Consider the following 17,219-nt stretch of genomic DNA (forward strand, 5'->3'; position numbering starts at 1 on the left):
GAAGTTTCTCTGCTGCACCAAAGGTGACAGATCATCTGCTGCTGTGGCCCCCAGACTCTGGACCTCTGTCCCCCTGAGCCTGAGATCAGTGGACTCGGTGGTCTCCTTTAAACTCACCTGTTCAGGCTCTGGTGGGACCTTCATCACTTCCCTCTCCTTATTCTGCTCTTATTCCTCCTTTCCCTTAAAATTTTAATCACTGTTATTTATTTTATTTTTTTAAACATTTTTTAAAAGAAAAAATTATATTTAAATTTTTTTGTTTTGGTGATGCGCCTCGTGATTTTTATCTTGAGACGCTATTTTAAAGATCGTTTTCTTTCTTTCTGCTCCAACTCACTCGCTTTAAATAACCTACTGACCCATAAAGTTCTGCAGAGGTCCGGTACTGACCCGTTTGAGCGAGTTAGGTAAAGTAAACCAAAAGTCACCGTCTCCCTGCAGCAAACAGGGAGTGCTCAAGTTTCCACGCCAACTCCCTCGTGAGGCGGCTGCATCCTGCTCTGCTGTTGGAACAGAAACACCTAAACCCTGCAGGACACCAGCTCAGAGGTTGTTTATGAAGTAATAATCACTCAAACATTAACATTTATATTCGAATCTCATTTTATTCCGTAATAAAAAAGGAGAGGGCAGCGCAAACAGCGAGCAGTCCAGAGGATCACAGTAAAGCAGCATGTCATCTGCATAGAGTAACTGAATTTGTCAGCTCTGATGAGCCGTTTGTTGCTTTTAGCAGAAACTTTTACAGCTTTCCCTTCATCTTTCACATGTTTTTATTAAAAAGACTTAGTCACAAAAACAGCAATTACAAACTCATTAAGTAAAGAGCCTAAAAGGAAGTCTTAAATTAAAAACAAAGAACAGGAGTGCGAGTCTCCCTCGGGTGTGCCGGGAGTCGTTTTAAAACTCCAGATTTAAAGTTTCCCAGCAAAAGTTCAAAAAAACATCAAAACAACTAAAATATTTCACTGCATAATAGATAAAAACACTCAGATCAAATGATAAAGTGACAAATGTTTGTTTAGAGACCTGAGAAGCTCCGCCCCTTCCTCCTTCTCATTGGACAGCACAGAGCTCGGTGCTGGGCTGGCTGTGAGTCTCTGATGAGTCTTTCTGAGTCTTGTTGTGCTCCTGGGAGTCCAGATCAGCTGAAGGGGGCGCCAGACTCTGTCTGAGGTCCATCAGCAGCTCCTTACCATCGCTAGCTGGCAGGTTCCCCAGGAAGTACTGAGGCGCCAACTCCACTAGCCTAAAAAACACACACACACACACACACTTACTCCCCATGTCGTCGCACACATTTCCACTTTCTGACACTAAAGTGAGACAGACAGGTTCCAGTGACCCTGACCCCACAACAGAGTGAACGTGAGACTCGGAGGAACCTGAGAACCATGTTTTGAGACATCTGGTTGGTCTCCAGCAGCTGGAGCTCAGAGGAACCGGTTCCACCAGGATCTCAGATTCTCACAGAACCAAAAGCTAATCTTTAATCCTGAAGGAATTCTGGGATGAACGTAAACATTTAAAGAAGCTGTTTAAGTGTCTCCATCAGAAGGACCAGCTGAGATGTGGCTGATTGGTCAGAATCAGAGGACAGCAGCTTAACTGTTATGTAACAGGAATTGTGGGGTTACAGGAAAGTTTAAAACCGTGCTGCTGGTGACTCGGTATGAGATGAACATATATGGACTTCCTGATCCTGGACAGCAACAGAAACAAACAGAAGAATCCACCAATAGTTGATGGTCTCAGGTACGGCGTTCTCGGCGACAGACTCACATCTGAGGGTGGACTTCAGAAGCGATGCAGATGCAGTTATCACTGGAGATGGTAAACTCGTGGTACAGGACCCAGCTGGGGGGGCTCGGGCTCGGCTGGAGACACAGGTAGGAGGAGAACGGGTGGAGGTGGGCCACGTGACGGTGGGTTAGCAGGAGGTAGTTACCGGAGCCATCAACGTCATGAGCCACCTGAGGAGGAAACGTTTGGAGAGATCAGAACCAGCTGGACCTTCAGCTCACCTGGAGACAAGAGCCATACTCTGAGGAAGAAGCCGGAGAGAAGTGCACGTTTGATATTAGTGCAGTTGTCGGGGGATCCAAACGCCGGGGGCGAAACTGGGAGTTCTATCCTCTGCATCACGTCCAGAAGCTCCGCCCTGATGACCACTGCCAGGCGTAAGGCAGCGTGACTCAGGAAGTTGGCGGAGCACCACGCCTCATCCTGATTATCTGGAATCAGTCACAAACACATCCGTTAGCTTCTTCAGCAGCAACACTCAGTCAGGACAGAGATGTACCTACGCTCCACGAAGGCATTATAAACATTTATGAGGGTCATGTGATCGCCCGCGTCGTGCATCACAGGTCGCCAGAGAGCGACGGCGGCCTCCTTTCTGCTGGCTTCTACTGCGGCGAAGCAGGAAGGAGCTGAGACGAGACGGAAAAGACAAACAGGATCGTCCTGTTAGACATGTTGTCCAACTGGACCAGAACTTCTGCTGCTACCAGACACGCTTTTACCCCAAACACCTCTGATAACGCTCGGACGGGGGTGATGTGACCCCGCCTTCCCCAATGCTGTCATTCACCTTAAATAAAACCCACGTTTAAAAAAGCTGTTCTAATCTCCACAAAAACACAAACCTGCTCTGCTGTGTTGTGGAGTTGCTAATGCTAACAGTTAGCTTCTATTAGCTGAGACATGCTCTGCTGGTTTTCAGTGAGACGTAGATCTGTCGAGCTTTTCTGACCCGCGCGCTTCCCCGTCTATTTTCTATCGGGGGTGATCCAGGAGTTAGGGGTAGAAGACTATTTTCACATTTAGCCTTGTGTCAGTGAACTTGGTCTTTAACGTGGATGTTCGTGTGAACACCTCATCCTCTACCTGTGAGCATGGCGGCTACCGTCAGTAGCTCGTCCACACAGTCGTACTCGCATGCGGCGATCAGAGACTTAGCCAGCGGCGGCTCGAGCGGCAGCTCAGACATGATGATTCCCACTTCGGACAGATTCCCATCATCATCCAGTGCTGCCAGGTAGTCCAGGTCCTCCAGGGCCTGCATCAGAGCCTCAGGGGCTGGATGGGGTGGGGTGGGGGTGGGGGGGAATTCATTCATAATTGTGACGTTTCTGTGACATCACTGACAGTCTGAGTAACCTAAAGACACAGGAAGTGGCTCGTACCTGGCCTGTCCAAGAACTTGCACTGTCCCATGTCAGCAATGTCCAGCCTCTTCAGCAGCAGAACCAAGTGGCTCAGGTTCTCCTCCATCACACCGGGACAACAAGCCTCCTCCATCCCGTCCTCATACAGGGACCGGGGGTAGAGACGGAGACACAACCCTGAGAAGAACAACAGTTTAACCATCTAGAACCAGCCAAAACGTTAGGAACCATCCTCACGCCTTCCACTTCTCTGTGTATCGAATTTCAGAACTTTTTTCTCCTCAAAGTTCAAGGCATTGGGGATATTCTTCTACCCCTTGGACTCTCTAATCCTTCTGTGCCACTCGACCCCCCAACTTTATCACACTTTGATCCGGCCTCGCTCAAAGATCTTGAAACTCTCATTAGATCAATGAAATTGGCTGATTCTCCAGAGGACTGCCTCCCTCTGAAATTGGTATGTGATATCCTCCCAATCTCAAGCCTCACCATATTTCCAATACTAGTCTGACGACCGGAGTGTTTCCTACAGCTTTCAGGGCAGTAGTTGTCCAGGCGATTTTGAGAAAACGTGGGCTCAATCCATCTGACTATGCCAATTTCCACCCCATCTCAAAAGGCCATTTTCTGTCTAAGGCCCTTGAGAAAATAGTCCACAACAAAACCTCTACCCACAATGACAATAATTCTTTACTTGATGTGTTCTAGGAATGGTTCTGTTCCTATATTCGGGGTAGGTCCTTCCGTGTAAACATTGGTGGCTATACTTCTCCCTCTCCCCTGGGGTGTGCCACAGGGCTCTGCCCTTGGGCCACTGCTTTTTTCCATTTACATTCTCCCCTTGGGGTGAATCCTGGATGAATTAAACCTAAGCTATCATACGTACACTGATGATTGCCAAATCAATATGACCATGAACACACCCAATGCTGTCCCACTCCTTCACAACTGCCTTACAAAAGTGAAGAGTTGGTTAGCTGCTAATTTTCTGTAATTAACTCATTCACTGCCATTAGATCCAACCGTTCACTGCCAATGACGACTAAAGTCGTCATTTGCATTTTTTTTTTACTGTTTGGGCGTCGGGCGAGCCCCTGTGCCATGAGAACAAACATCTCAGCTCAGAAGCCGATCTTCATCCGCGTATGTCACACGTCACGTGATCAGGAAGCAGAACATCCATGTGTTAGGAGATCGTTTTAGGCCACTGCTGTAAAAACAAAGTGAGGTGTGAACCTGGAAAAGCTTCTGCCGATCACAATTCGACAACGGATTATGAAAGAACGGATAACGCTCGAAACACGCTGATTCTTCCTGATGTAAGAGGTGAGTCTCCGCTTTGTTTTGGCGTCAACATCATCCTAGCACGCAACGTTCTCTGACTCTTAAAAAAAAACAGTAAAAACGGTGAGAAACGCTGGCAGCGAAGGGCTTTACCGATCAGGAAACGGCTGGCAGTGAATGAGTTAAAAGTCAATAACAGAGGAGGTTCTTTTCGATCTACATAACCCTCACAATCGCCCTCCATCCCTGAATTTTTTGGTATCACTCCACAGCAATGCGTGACCAGCCTTGGGGTTAAATTGGATGCAGGCCTTTCACTGGCCCCCAGATCATTGCAACAACTAAAACATGCTTCTTTCAACTGCGTGGCCTAACTCACCATAAACCAACTGTAAAGAGGCATCATTTGGAGTCCGTCATATACGATTTCAAAACATCACGCCTGGACTATGCAAATTTGACCTTCATTGGTGTCCCTTCCTCAGCCCTCGATAGACTGTGGAATGCGGCTGCAAGGTTTTCAACAAACTCTAACCGATGAAACCACCTAACTCCGGTCCTGGCTCAATTGCGCTGGCTCCCAGTTCACTTTTGGGTGAGGTTCAAAGCACTGACACTTGTCTTTAAAGCCTTAAATGGTCTGGCCCTGTTCTATTTATTGGACCTGAATACAATACACACCTTGAGGTCAGCTGACCTTCTGTTACTTCCCACACATACCATGAATTATAAATCGTGGGTGGGAACGGGTTTTTGTGTTTGTGGCCCCCACACTCTGGAATGCTTTTACCATGTCTGTCAGACACCTTCCCTCATCCGTTTCAAGTCCCTACTGAAGACCCACTTCTATGATTTGGCATTTGGCCAGTGATTGTTCAAATTCGCTATACGTTTCATTACTCTCCGTTTATTTTCCTGTACCCTAAGCCGGCTTTTATTGTGTTCTACTTCAGCTCTTTTACTGTACATTGACACTCTTGCTTTTGCACATTGTTTTAGTATTCTGTTTTTCTGTGTATTTTATCTTAGGATCCTGGCATTGTGAATTATCGTTGTTTGCCATACATTTACAGAGCATTCATGCTCCTTTGTGAAGCACTCTGGTCAGCTGTCATACTGTTTTTAAATGTGCTTTATAAATATATTTGTTTTGGTCCTCCTGAATGTCTCGGACCTGTGGACCATCAGCACCGGTTCCCCTCAGGACTGTGTTCTCTCCTCTCTGATCTTCTCCCTGTACACCAATAGCCGAACCTCCAACCATGAGTCGGTCAAGCTTATTAAGTTTGCAGACGACACCACCGTCATCGGATTCATCTCTTTTTTTTTTTTTTTTTACCGTGTCCTGTCTGGCTGTGAAGCAAGCAGAATTGATGTCTGAATGCTGGTGACAAGCCTTACAGATTTATTCTCAGGTGGAGCATCAAAGCGTTTGCTTTTAATGTCACGCCTGATACTTAAAACTTTATTGTTATTGTTGTTGAATGCTTTGTAATTCCGACCAGACACGGAGACAGAGGTGAAAGAGAAAGGAAAAGAAAAGGTGGGGAGAGAGAGAGAGAGGGGGGGGGGTGTTCCACAAAAATAAACAATGAACAAGAGTCTGCTTCTAGACCTGCAGAAAGACAAAAAAAAAAAAGGGACACAACAATAATACAACAAGATCTAGCTATCACTGCGTCAACTTGATGAAGAAAATATATAATCTATCGGCTTATCAAGTTTGCAGACGACACCACCGTCATCGGATTCATCTCTGACGGGGATGAGTCTGCCTACAGAACTGAGGTGGAACGGCTGGTGTCCCTGGTGCAGCCACGACAACCTGGTGCTAAACACCCAGAAGACAGCGGGCACACTTTCCATTCAGACCAGAATCTCTCGCCACAAGAACAGTTTCTTCCCCTCTGTAGTTGGCCTCACGGATGACATTCGTAGACCCGCCCACTCCAGCTGCTTTGTTTCAGTCACATGACCCTGTTTTGTGTTTGCACCTGAACTGACCCGCTCTGACCAGTACCTACACTGACTTGTATAAAGTAGCTGCTTCATTAACTATTGTCTCCCTATATTATAATTTTATTGTGTTTATTTCTTCATTCTAATTTTTGCTTATCGTTTATTTGTTCTTGCACCAAGTACCGTAGCAATTTCCTAATGTTGTGATTTCTCACACATATGGCAATAAAACCCTTGTGATTTTGAAGTTCTCCGGAGTTCTGCAGCCAGGAGATTCTTGCCATGGTAACCAGGTAACAAGGGGTCATAATGTTCTGGCTGGTTCACGTTTTCTTTGAGTTGTTAGAAAATGTACCTGGAAGGTGACTGGTGACCCTCTGAGCTCTCATGTCTGCCTGGTGTCTGCTGATGCGCCTCAGAACCTGGGAGTTGGCTCGGATTTGAGGATTATAGACCTGCTTCAGGAAATACAAAAACTTTAAGAGAAAATACATCATACAGACACCAAAGCGTCCCGTAGACACCAAAATGTCACATAGAAACAAACACACCCCGTAGACACCAACACGTCCCACCAACAGGTCCCATAACACTAAACATCACACCAACGCGTCCCGTAGACACCAACACCAAAACGTTCCATAGACACCAACACGTCACATAGACACCAAAACGTTCCATAGACACCAACACAACACATAGACACAAACACGTCACATAGAAACAAACACGTCCCATAGACACCAAAACGTTCCATAGACACCAACACCAAAGCTTCACATAGACACCAACACGTCACATAGACACCAACACGTCCCATAGACACCAAAACGTTCCATAGACACCAACACGTCACATAGACACCAACACGTCACATAGACACCAACACGTCCCATAGACACCAAAACGTTCCATAGACACCAACACGTCACATAGACACAAACACGTCCCGTAGACACCAAAACGTCACATAGACACCAACACGTCACATAGACACCAAAACGTTCCATAGACACCAAAACGTTCCATAGACACCAACACAACACATAGACACCAACACGTCACATAGACACAAACACACCCCGTAGACACCAACACGTCACATAGACACCAACACGTCCCATAGACACCAACACGTCCCATAGACACCAAAACGTTCCATAGACACCAACACGTCACATAGAAACAAACACACCCCGTAGACACCAACACGTCCCACCAACAGGTCCCATAACACTAAACATCACACCAACGCGTCCCGTAGACACCAACACCAAAACGTTCCATAGACACCAACACGTCACATAGACACCAAAACGTTCCATAGACACCAACACAACACATAGACACAAACACGTCACATAGAAACAAACACGTCCCATAGACACCAAAACGTTCCATAGACACCAACACCAAAGCTTCACATAGACACCAACACGTCACATAGACACCAACACGTCCCATAGACACCAAAACGTTCCATAGACACCAACACGTCACATAGACACCAACACGTCACATAGACACCAACACGTCCCATAGACACCAAAACGTTCCATAGACACCAACACGTCACATAGACACAAACACGTCCCGTAGACACCAAAACGTCACATAGACACCAACACGTCACATAGACACCAAAACGTTCCATAGACACCAAAACGTTCCATAGACACCAACACAACACATAGACACCAACACGTCACATAGACACAAACACACCCCGTAGACACCAACACGTCACATAGACACCAACACGTCCCATAGACACCAACACGTCCCATAGACACCAAAACGTTCCATAGACACCAACACGTCACATAGACACAAACACGTCCCGTAGACACCAAAACGTCACATAGACACCAACACGTCACATAGACACCAAAACGTTCCATAGACACCAAAACGTTCCATAGACACCAACACAACACATAGACACCAACACGTCACATAGACACAAACACACCCCGTAGACACCAACACGTCACATAGACACCAACACGTCCCATAGACACCAAAACCTTCCATAGACACCAACACAACACATAGACACCAACACGTCACATAGACACCAACACGTCACATAGACAGCAACACGTCCCATAGACACCAAAACGTTCCATAGACACCAACACAACACATAGACACCAACACGTCACATAGACACAAACACGTCCCGTAGACACCAAAACGTCACATAGACACCAACACGTCACATAGACACCAACACGTCACATAGACAGCAACACGTCCCATAGACACCAACACAACACATAGACACCAACACGTCACATAGACACCAACACGTCACATAGACAGCAACACGTCCCATAGACACCAAAACGTTCCATAGACACCAACACAACACATAGACACCAACACGTCACATAGACACCAACACAACACATAGACACAAACACGTCACATAGACACAAACACACCCCGTAGACACCAACACGTCACATAGAAACAAACACACCCTGTAGATACCAACACGTTACATAGACACCAACACATACCGTAGACACCAACACATCCCATCAACAGATCCCATAACACTAAACATCACATAGACACCAACACGTCCCGTAGACACCAAAACGTCACATAGACACCAACACGTCACATAGACACCAACACGTCACATAGACACCAACACAACACATAGACACAAACACGTCACATAGACACAAACACACCCCGTAGACACCAACACGTCACATAGAAACAAACACACCCTGTAGATACCAACACGTTACATAGACACCAACACATACCGTAGACACCAACACATCCCACCAACAGATCCCATAACACTAAACATCACATAGACACCAACACGTCACGTAGACACCAAAACGTCACATAGACGCCAACACGTCACATAGACACCAACACGTCACATAGAAACAAACAAGCCCTGTAGACACCAACACGTCACATAGACACCAAAACGTCACATAGACGCCAACACGTCACATAGAAACAAACACACCCCGTAGACACCAACACGTCCCACCAACAGGTCCCATAACACTAAACATCACACCAACGCGTCCCGTAGACACCAACACCAAAACGTCACATAGACACCAACACGTCCCATAGACACCAAAACGTTCCATAGACACCAACACAACACATAGACACCAACACGTCACATAGACACAAACACACCCCGTAGACACCAACACGTCACATAGACACCAACACATACCGTAGACACCAACACATCCCACCAACAGGTCCCATAACACTAAACGTCACATAGACACCAACACGTCCCGTAGACACCAAAACGTCACATAGACGCCAACACGTCACATAGACACCAACACGTCACATAGAAACAAACAAGCCCTGTAGACACCAACACATCACATAGACACCAAAACGTCACATAGACGCCAACACGTCACATAGACACCAACACGTCACATAGAAACAAACACACCCCGTAGACACCAACACGTCCCACCAACAGGTCCCATAACACTAAACATCACACCAACGCGTCCCGTAGACACCAACACCAAAACGTCACATAGACACCAACACGTCACATAGACACCAACACGTCCCATAGACACCAAAACGTTCCATAGACACCAACACAACACATAGACACAAACACACCCCGTAGACACCAACACGTCACATAGACACCAACACATACCGTAGACACCAACACATCCCACCAACAGGTCCCATAACACTAAACGTCACATAGACACCAACACGTCCCGTAGACACCAAAACGTCACATAGACGCCAACACGTCACATAGACACCAACACGTCACATAGAAACAAACAAGCCCTGTAGACACCAACACATCACATAGACACCAAAACGTCACATAGACGCCAACACGTCACATAGACACCAACACGTCACATAGAAACAAACACACCCCGTAGACACCAACACGTCCCACCAACAGGTCCCATAACACTAAACATCACACCAACGCGTCCCGTAGACACCAACACCAAAACGTCACATAGACACCAACACGTCACATAGACACCAACACGTCCCATAGACACCAAAACGTTCCATAGACACCAACACAACACATAGACACCAACACGTCACATAGACACAAACACACCCCGTAGACACCAACACGTCACATAGACACCAACACATACCGTAGACACCAACACATCCAACCAACAGGTCCCATAACACTAAACATCACATAGACACCAACACGTCCCGTAGACACCAAAACGTCACATAGACGCCAACACGTCACATAGACACCAACACGTCACATGGAAACAAACAAGCCCCGTAGACACCAACACGTCACATAGACACCAACACGTCACATAGAAACAAACAAGCCCCGTAGACACCAACACGTCACATAGACACCAACAAGTCACATAGACACCAACACGTCACATAGAAACAAACACACCCTGTAGACACCAACACGTTACATAGACACCAACACATACCGTAGACACCAACACATCCCACCAACAGGTCCCATAACACTAAACATCACATAGACACCAACACGTCCCGTAGACACCAAAACGTCACATAGACGCCAACACGTCACATAGACACCAACACTTCACATAGAAACAAACAAGCCCCGTAGACACCAACACGTCACATAGACACCAACACGTCACATAGAAACAAACAAGCCCCGTAGACACCAACACGTCACATAGACACCAACACGTCACATAGAAACAAACACACCCTGTAGACACCAACACGTTACATAGACACCAACACATACCGTAGACACCAACACATCCCACCAACAGGTCCCATAACACTAAACATCACATAGACACCAACACGTCCCGTAGACACCAAAACGTCACATAGACACCAACACGTCACATAGACACCAACACGTCACATAGACACCAACACGTCACATAGACACCAACACGTCCCGTAGACACCAACACGTCACATAGACACCAACACGTCACATAGACACCAACACGTCACATAGACACCAACACGTCACATAGACACCAACACGTCCCGTAGACACCAAAACGTCACATAGACACCAACACGTCACATAGACACCAACACGTCACATAGAAACAAACAAGCCCCGTGGACACCAACACGTCCCGAAGACACCAAAACATTCCATAGACACAAACACATCCCACCAACAGATCCCATAGACACTAAACATCACATAGACACTAGGCTGGGTGAAATGGAAAAATATTCTATCACAGTATTATTTTTCATATCATTTGACTTATTTGCAAAAAATGAAAACAAGAGACTGTGACAGGAGAGTGCAATTTTAGGTTTCTCATGATTCGATTTTTATTTAGGGTCCTTCATTCTGATTATTGAACAATCATCATGATAACCATGGTGACCACAATTTTTAATGCATTTTATCACCGTTTTGTCATATCAGAGCTTGTCACCACCATCTTAGTGAAATTAAACACACAGACACCCCACATTCCCGCCACAGCCTGAAAACTCATAAATGATCACATATGGCTCCCTGGTGCCGCCTCAGCTCAGCAGCTAACAAAGCTGTAGTTTAATGAAGAAGCTTGAGATGCAGCAGCAAGACTCCGCCTCTCTGAGCTTCGGTTTCAGTTCATGTTTAAAATGTGGATTACAAACCACACACCAGTTATTATTTCTGTTAATAGCCCAAGTTAAACCAGAGTTATACTAAAATTATTAAACTACCATTTTTAGACCATCAGATAAATTGAGGGGCCCCCCTCTGGAGCCAGGCCTGGAGGTGGGGCACGTTGGCGAGCGCCTGGTGGCCGGGCACAGCCCGAAGAGGAAACATGGGTCCCCCTTCCCATGGGCTCACCACTCATGGGAAGGGCCAAAGGGGTCGGTGCAGTGTGTGACGGGTGGTAGTCGAGGGCGGGGACCTTCGCGGTCTGATCCTCGGCTACAGAAGCTGGCTCTTGGCACATGGAATGTCACCTCTCTGGTGGGGAAGGAGCCTGAGTTGGTGTGTGAGGTTGAGAGGTTCCGACTAGATATAGTCGGACTCACCTCAACGCATGGCTCTGGCTCTGGAACCAGTTTCCTTGAGAGGGGTTGGTCTTTCCACCACTCTGGAGTTGCTCCCACTGAGAGGCGCCGAGCAGGGGTGGGCATGCTAGTTGCCCCCCATCTTGGTGCCTGTACGTTGGGGTTTACCCCAGTGAATGAGAGGGTAGCCTCCCTCCGCCTACGTGTGGGGGGACGGGTTCTGACTGTGGTCTGTGCTCATGCACCAAACTACAGTTCAGACTACCCACCCTTTTTTGGAGACCTTGGAGGGGGTGCTGGAGAGCGCTCCTTCTGGTGACTCCCTCGTTCTGCTGGAGGACTTTAACGCTCACGTGGGCAACGACAGTGAGACCTGGAGAGGTGTGGTTGGGAGGAACGTCCCCCCCTGATCTGAATTCGAGTGGTGTTTTGTTATTGGACTTCTGTGCCAGTCATGGATTGTCCATAAAGAACACCATGTTCAGACATAAAGGTGTCCATATGTGCTCTTGGCACCACGATACCTTAGGCCACAGCTCGATGATCGACTTTGTTGTTGTTTCATCTGACCTGCGGCCGCATGACTTGGGACACTCGGGTGAAGAGAGGGGCGGAGCTTTCAACTGACCACTACCTGGTGGTGAGTTGGCTCAGATGGTGGGGGAGGATGCCGGTCAGACCAGGCAGGCCCAAACGTATCGCGAGGGTCTGCTGGGAACGTCTGGCAGAAGGAGCTTCAATTCCCACCTCTGACAGAACTTCCAAAATGTTCCGGGGAAGGCGGGGGGCATTGAGTCTGAATGGACCCTGTTCCGTGCCTCCATTGTTGAGGCGGCCGACCGGAGCTCTGGTCGCAGGGTCGTCGGTGCCTGTCGTGGTGGCAACCCCCAAACCTGCTGGTGGACACCGGCGGTTAGGGATGCTGTCAGGCTGAAGAAAGAGTCCTATCAGGTCAAGACAAATACATATGATGCTGACTAGTGCGTGTCACGTGTATGTGCGCGCGCGCGTGTGTGTGTGTGTTTAGCCCCGGATCTTCTTCAGTCCTAAATCCGCCCCTGGTCTCACCAGAAAATGACTTTTTTTAGATGTCAAATATTTATTCCGTAAAATTACGCTTATTGTTTAAACACCAGAAAAAATGTATTTGTAAAAATTCTACAGCTGAGGTGACCTCCTGGTGACCCGGGCCAAAGCAGCCGTCACTCAACCAGGTCGACGCCTCACTGGAGTCACATGAGCACAGACGTGTCATTTGGTTGGCTAAACGCCACCTGACTCGATCCAAGGTTGCTTTGACTCGGGTCATTTTAGGTCATTTTAGGTTAAACAGTCGTGTTCTGGAGAGAAGCGTGTCCTCCACACACTCTGTCCCCTTTAGCCTTTCTTCTACCGATGCATCTGGCATCTCTGCGACACGTTTCAACAAAACAACACCAGCAGACAAACTCACGGTTCTGATCTGCAGACCCGAGTCGATGACGTAGCGGACCCCTCTCAGGGAGAATGACGCCTCGGCGAGTGTGTCGGTGAGGAACACCTTCCGTTGAACGCCCACGCCTTCGGTCTCCAGACCCTCAGAGCCATGGGTCTCGTTCAGCACCGACGGGTCAGGTTCTGACTCGTAGACCTTCTGGGTCAGACCAGCCAGTCCAGCGTGGAGGGGGTAGAACCGGAGCGGGCCGAGCTGAGGACTCAGAGCTACAGACTCCTTCTCCAACAGAACCAAACACTCTTCTATCTCCTACAGGGAAACAGGAACCTGCATCAGAACCAGAACCAGACCGTACGGCAGAAGGAACATGATGCAGGAGTTCGTCTCGGGTCACACTCGTCAGAAACAAAACCTAAAACAGAACCTGCCGGGTCTGACCCGCTTATCTTTGCTAATCACAGAGTAGACCAGAACCAGAACAAAGCAGCTCTGATGACATCACAGCCAGGAGGAGAACCTCCAGAACCTCAGGGTTCTACTGGGAGTCTCCAGCTGCCTGACCCGACTCTGCACCAGAACCAAAGTCCTGATCCAGGTATAAATTAGGAATGCTCACCTGAGCACCAGCCAGGAACACCATCACGTCTCCTCCCTCTCCTCGTCGGTGGAGGTCCAGAACCAAGTGGCAGGACGCAGACACTGGTTCCTTCCCAGAGGACAGCTCCCTGTACATGATGTCCACTCTGTCCACAGACCTCCCGTCCTCTGCTCCAGTGTCCTGGCCCGGGGCCTCAGGGAGAGGCTGCTCTAGGTGGAGGTGAGGCACGGAGGGTCCCAGGAAGGCAGCGAGGCGGGGAGCCAGCGTCGGGTCAGTGAGCAGAACCACCCGGAAGTCGGGCCTCTGGCGGCAGACGTCACAGAGAAGGCCGAGCAGCACGTCGGTGGGAACGGTCCGCTCCTGCAGCTCGTCCAGAACCACCACCCCGTACTGGTGCAGCAGAGGGTCTGACATCATCTCCTCCAGCAGCAGGAAGTCGCTGACAAACCTGCAGAGAACACACAGAACCGGCACATGACCACAGGTCCAAACCCCCCCAAGACCTTTGTTCCTCCCAGCCACAGAGTCCTACCTGAGTAGGGTGTCAGGTGTGCAGCTGTTGTCATGAGACACCCTGTAGCCCACCTCCAGGCCCAGACTGAGGTCCATCTCGTCGGCCACACGAAGAGCCAGACTCTGCGCCGCCACCGAGTACGGCTGCGAGCAGCAGACCAGACCGTGGCAGAACTCAAAGGACAGCGCAAACTCCGCACACCACTGAGGAACCTGCAGGGAGGAGGAGCAGGAGGTGATGAGGTGTCTCCCCTCCTGGGGGTGGGGCTGAGGGAGGTGGGTTAAAGGTTCTGGCCCAGCTCCACCCTAGCACTCACAGAACCGGGCTTGGCTCAGAACCTGCAGGTCGCTGAGCTGAACGAAAACAAACAAAAGCCTTCCTAACGTCCCTGTCGGTGAAATCCCAGACGCACGATTTCATAATCCCATCAGTCAGCAGTTAGAGGGTCAAAGGTCAGGATGTCAGATGATGTCATCACACCACACCAGTCCAAAACAAGTGTCCTGTGTTCTCTCTGCCACAGTGTCCATGTGAGGACATTTCCAGGTGTCAGGACAACCAACACTGTCAGCCGAGTCTGGTTTCCATGGAAACACTACCCAGCATCCCCTGCCTCCGGGCCAGTAGATGCTTCACATCAAGCGTTGGGTCACACCTGTCTCCTAAAACTAAACCCTAACCCGGAACCGGATGGGTTCATGATGTCAGGTACCCAGTTCTGTGAGATCTGTGTGGGACTGCTTACCTGGGTGCTTTTCCCAGCTCCGCCGGGAGCGCTGAGCAGCAGCATGCTGCGGCTCTCCAGCTGCTCCAGGAGGCTCTGCCGAAGACGCCACACAGGAAGCTGCTGCCTCTCCTCCAGGAGGGAGTAGTACCGCGAGGAGAACGGTAAACCATCGTACGGGTTCACCTCCAGGTCTCCCAGACCCGCCTCCCCCTCCTCTCCTCCCCCATCGTCCAGGTCTCCAGACAGCAGGGAGGAGACAGACAGGGAGTCCAGGGCTGTGGGAGGTTTCGATGGGGGTGAGGCCATCCTCAGCAGCTGTGTGTGTGTGTGTGTGTGTGTGTGTGCGTGCGTGCGTGTGTGTGTGCGCGTGCGTGCGTCACCTGCAGAGACAAAGACAAAAGGAAGAATTAATTTTCTCTTGGGCCAGAACCAGAACCGGTCTCGCTGAGTGACAGTAGCCATGCACCAGGGAGTTTCCCGGATGTTCCAGACGTCTGCGAGGACTCGCATTTTCCTCACATGGGGGGGCAGGAATTTTGGTAAAAGTCTCTGAGATTCAGACCCAGCAGAAGAAGTTTGTGTCCCGGTGTTGTCGTGGCGATCCGGAACCAGAGTCCAGTGAGTCTGCGTCACACCGGAGGTCAGGTAAGTGTGGCTCCTGTGGGAGCTGGAAGCTGGAAGCAGTGGCTGATGGGAAAAAGGACAGAAGACACGACTCAAACGGAACCACAACAGTTCTGGTCCTTGTGACGGAAAACAACCAGAACCACTCTACCTGTTCTGGGTTTACCTGAGACCCGAGGGCGGGGTCACGTGACCAGGGTCATTTAAACGTGTCTGTTTTTAAACCCAACAAGAAAACTTTAGTGGGTTTGATCACCGAACAGGTTAGACTCGTGTCCGCTTACCGGAGCGGGAAACGACGAGACGTTCGCCAGCTGCCACGTCTCCTACCTGGGACACATCCCAGGGGACAGGTGAGGAACCCCCGCTGCTGTCACGTCGGTCCGCTCCCTTCTCCCGCCACAACACCCAGGCTGAAACCTGCCAGAGGAGGAGGGGAGATGTCCTCTGAACCGCTCAGTAGGTCCAAACCGGTTCGGGTTGTTTCCTGTCTGCTGACAGAGACAATAAAGCTGCTTCATCCAACAGCCGCCATGTTTAGCTGTCAGAGCCTGTGGTGCGTTGCGTTCAGTGACCCTCGGATGGTTTACAGTCAGAGCCCGCGGTGCGTTCATGGACCCTCGGTTAATACGCAGTTACGTATTCATTGACCAGCAGGGAGTGTGGGTCAAAGGGGATTCACTTAATCAATAAAAACATTGACCTTTAAACTAATAAATCTCATATTTTCATAAATGAAGTTTTAAAGTCCAAGCCTGATGAGAAACAATAAATTTTAAAATAGTTAAAATCTAATCATGTAAATGAATAAAGATGATTTCATGTAAATGTCTTTTATTCTCTTTTGACTTCATAACAGATGGTTTTTTATTTCCTTCTTGTAAATT

At 48.9% G+C, this 17,219-nt stretch overlaps 1 protein-coding gene across 2 annotated transcripts; it reads right to left on the minus strand.

Annotated features, from left to right (window-relative positions):
• Positions 1-588: 588 nt before the first annotated feature.
• On the minus strand, positions 589-17,011 carry LOC107375017 (DEAQ box RNA-dependent ATPase 1). 2 transcript variants are annotated; one of them, XM_070552512.1, is made up of 12 exons: positions 16,617-17,011; positions 15,727-16,395; positions 15,000-15,193; positions 14,486-14,915; positions 13,888-14,178; positions 6,772-6,871; positions 3,192-3,350; positions 2,893-3,084; positions 2,310-2,435; positions 2,047-2,237; positions 1,786-1,976; positions 589-1,252 (listed from the first exon to the last, which is right to left on the minus strand). In XM_070552512.1, the coding sequence occupies exons 2-12, from the start codon at positions 16,216-16,218 to the stop codon at positions 1,060-1,062; spliced, it is 2,559 nt and encodes an 852-aa protein (XP_070408613.1). In that variant the 5' UTR covers positions 16,219-16,395; positions 16,617-17,011; the 3' UTR covers positions 589-1,059. The 2 variants fall into 2 exon arrangements, with proteins under 2 accessions (XP_070408613.1, XP_070408612.1); XM_070552511.1 differs by having other exon boundaries at positions 6,772-6,874.
• Positions 17,012-17,219: the final 208 nt, after the last annotated feature.

The sequence above is a fragment of the Nothobranchius furzeri genome, chromosome 6, assembly GCF_043380555.1.
Source record: "Nothobranchius furzeri strain GRZ-AD chromosome 6, NfurGRZ-RIMD1, whole genome shotgun sequence".
Classification (NCBI taxonomy): domain Eukaryota; kingdom Metazoa; phylum Chordata; class Actinopteri; order Cyprinodontiformes; family Nothobranchiidae; genus Nothobranchius; species Nothobranchius furzeri.